Genomic DNA, 607 nt, shown 5'->3' with positions numbered 1-607 from the left:
TTTTTTTTTTAATTTTCGGTTGTGAAAATTTGATTGGCGCCAACATACCAACACCTTTAAAATTTTGTGATGGATTACGTGTTGTCGCTTTTTTCATGGACCACATTTCAAAATACATGAACATTTTGCATGACAAATGAGGTGTATTGTACCTTTTTTCTAAATATACATTAATAATTGCAACATCAGTAGTCGCAAATAATACATAAATGAGTAAAATGAAATTGTTGAGGTGGTTGAATTGTTGTGGAGGGAAGAGGAGCTCACCAGAATGCATTTCAGGAATAAATAAGAATGAAAAGGAAGGGAATATTTCATCAATCAATTCAACCTAAATAGCCACACATTGTAAATCGCTCACAAAATTGAGCACCAGCTCTTTTTCTTCTTTTTATCTGCTTCGCCAGTGCCTTGAGAATCAATCTTGACAGTTCCATTGGATCCACCTGTTGATGTTTTGTTTGTATTGGTATCCTTCTTTTCCGTAGTTCCTGGCTCTCTATCTTGTGCTTTAGTTTCCTCAGGATCAACTTCTCCAGAATCTATTAATCTAGATTTAATTTCTCTAGCAATAGTGAAGAAAGCTTCCTCTACATTAATATTATTC

The 607-nt window shown here is 34.1% G+C and overlaps 1 protein-coding gene across 1 annotated transcript in view; it reads right to left on the bottom strand.

The window, feature by feature from the left end:
- Nucleotides 1–357: 357 nt before the first annotated feature.
- Nucleotides 358–607, bottom strand: part of C9374_014462 (uncharacterized protein) — a gene marked incomplete at both ends in the record, with an annotated part of 537 nt that continues 287 nt past the window's right edge. Inside the window, one exon of the mRNA XM_044690452.1 lies at nt 358–590. Within this exon, the coding sequence (XP_044553054.1) occupies nt 358–590 (233 nt within the window). The remainder of the gene's footprint in view (nt 591–607) is intronic.

The sequence above is a fragment of the Naegleria lovaniensis genome (assembly GCF_003324165.1).
Source record: "Naegleria lovaniensis strain ATCC 30569 chromosome Unknown tig008, whole genome shotgun sequence".
NCBI classification, from domain to species: domain Eukaryota; phylum Heterolobosea; class Eutetramitea; order Acrasida; family Naegleriidae; genus Naegleria; species Naegleria lovaniensis.
This window is presented reverse-complemented; position numbering and strand designations above follow the sequence as displayed.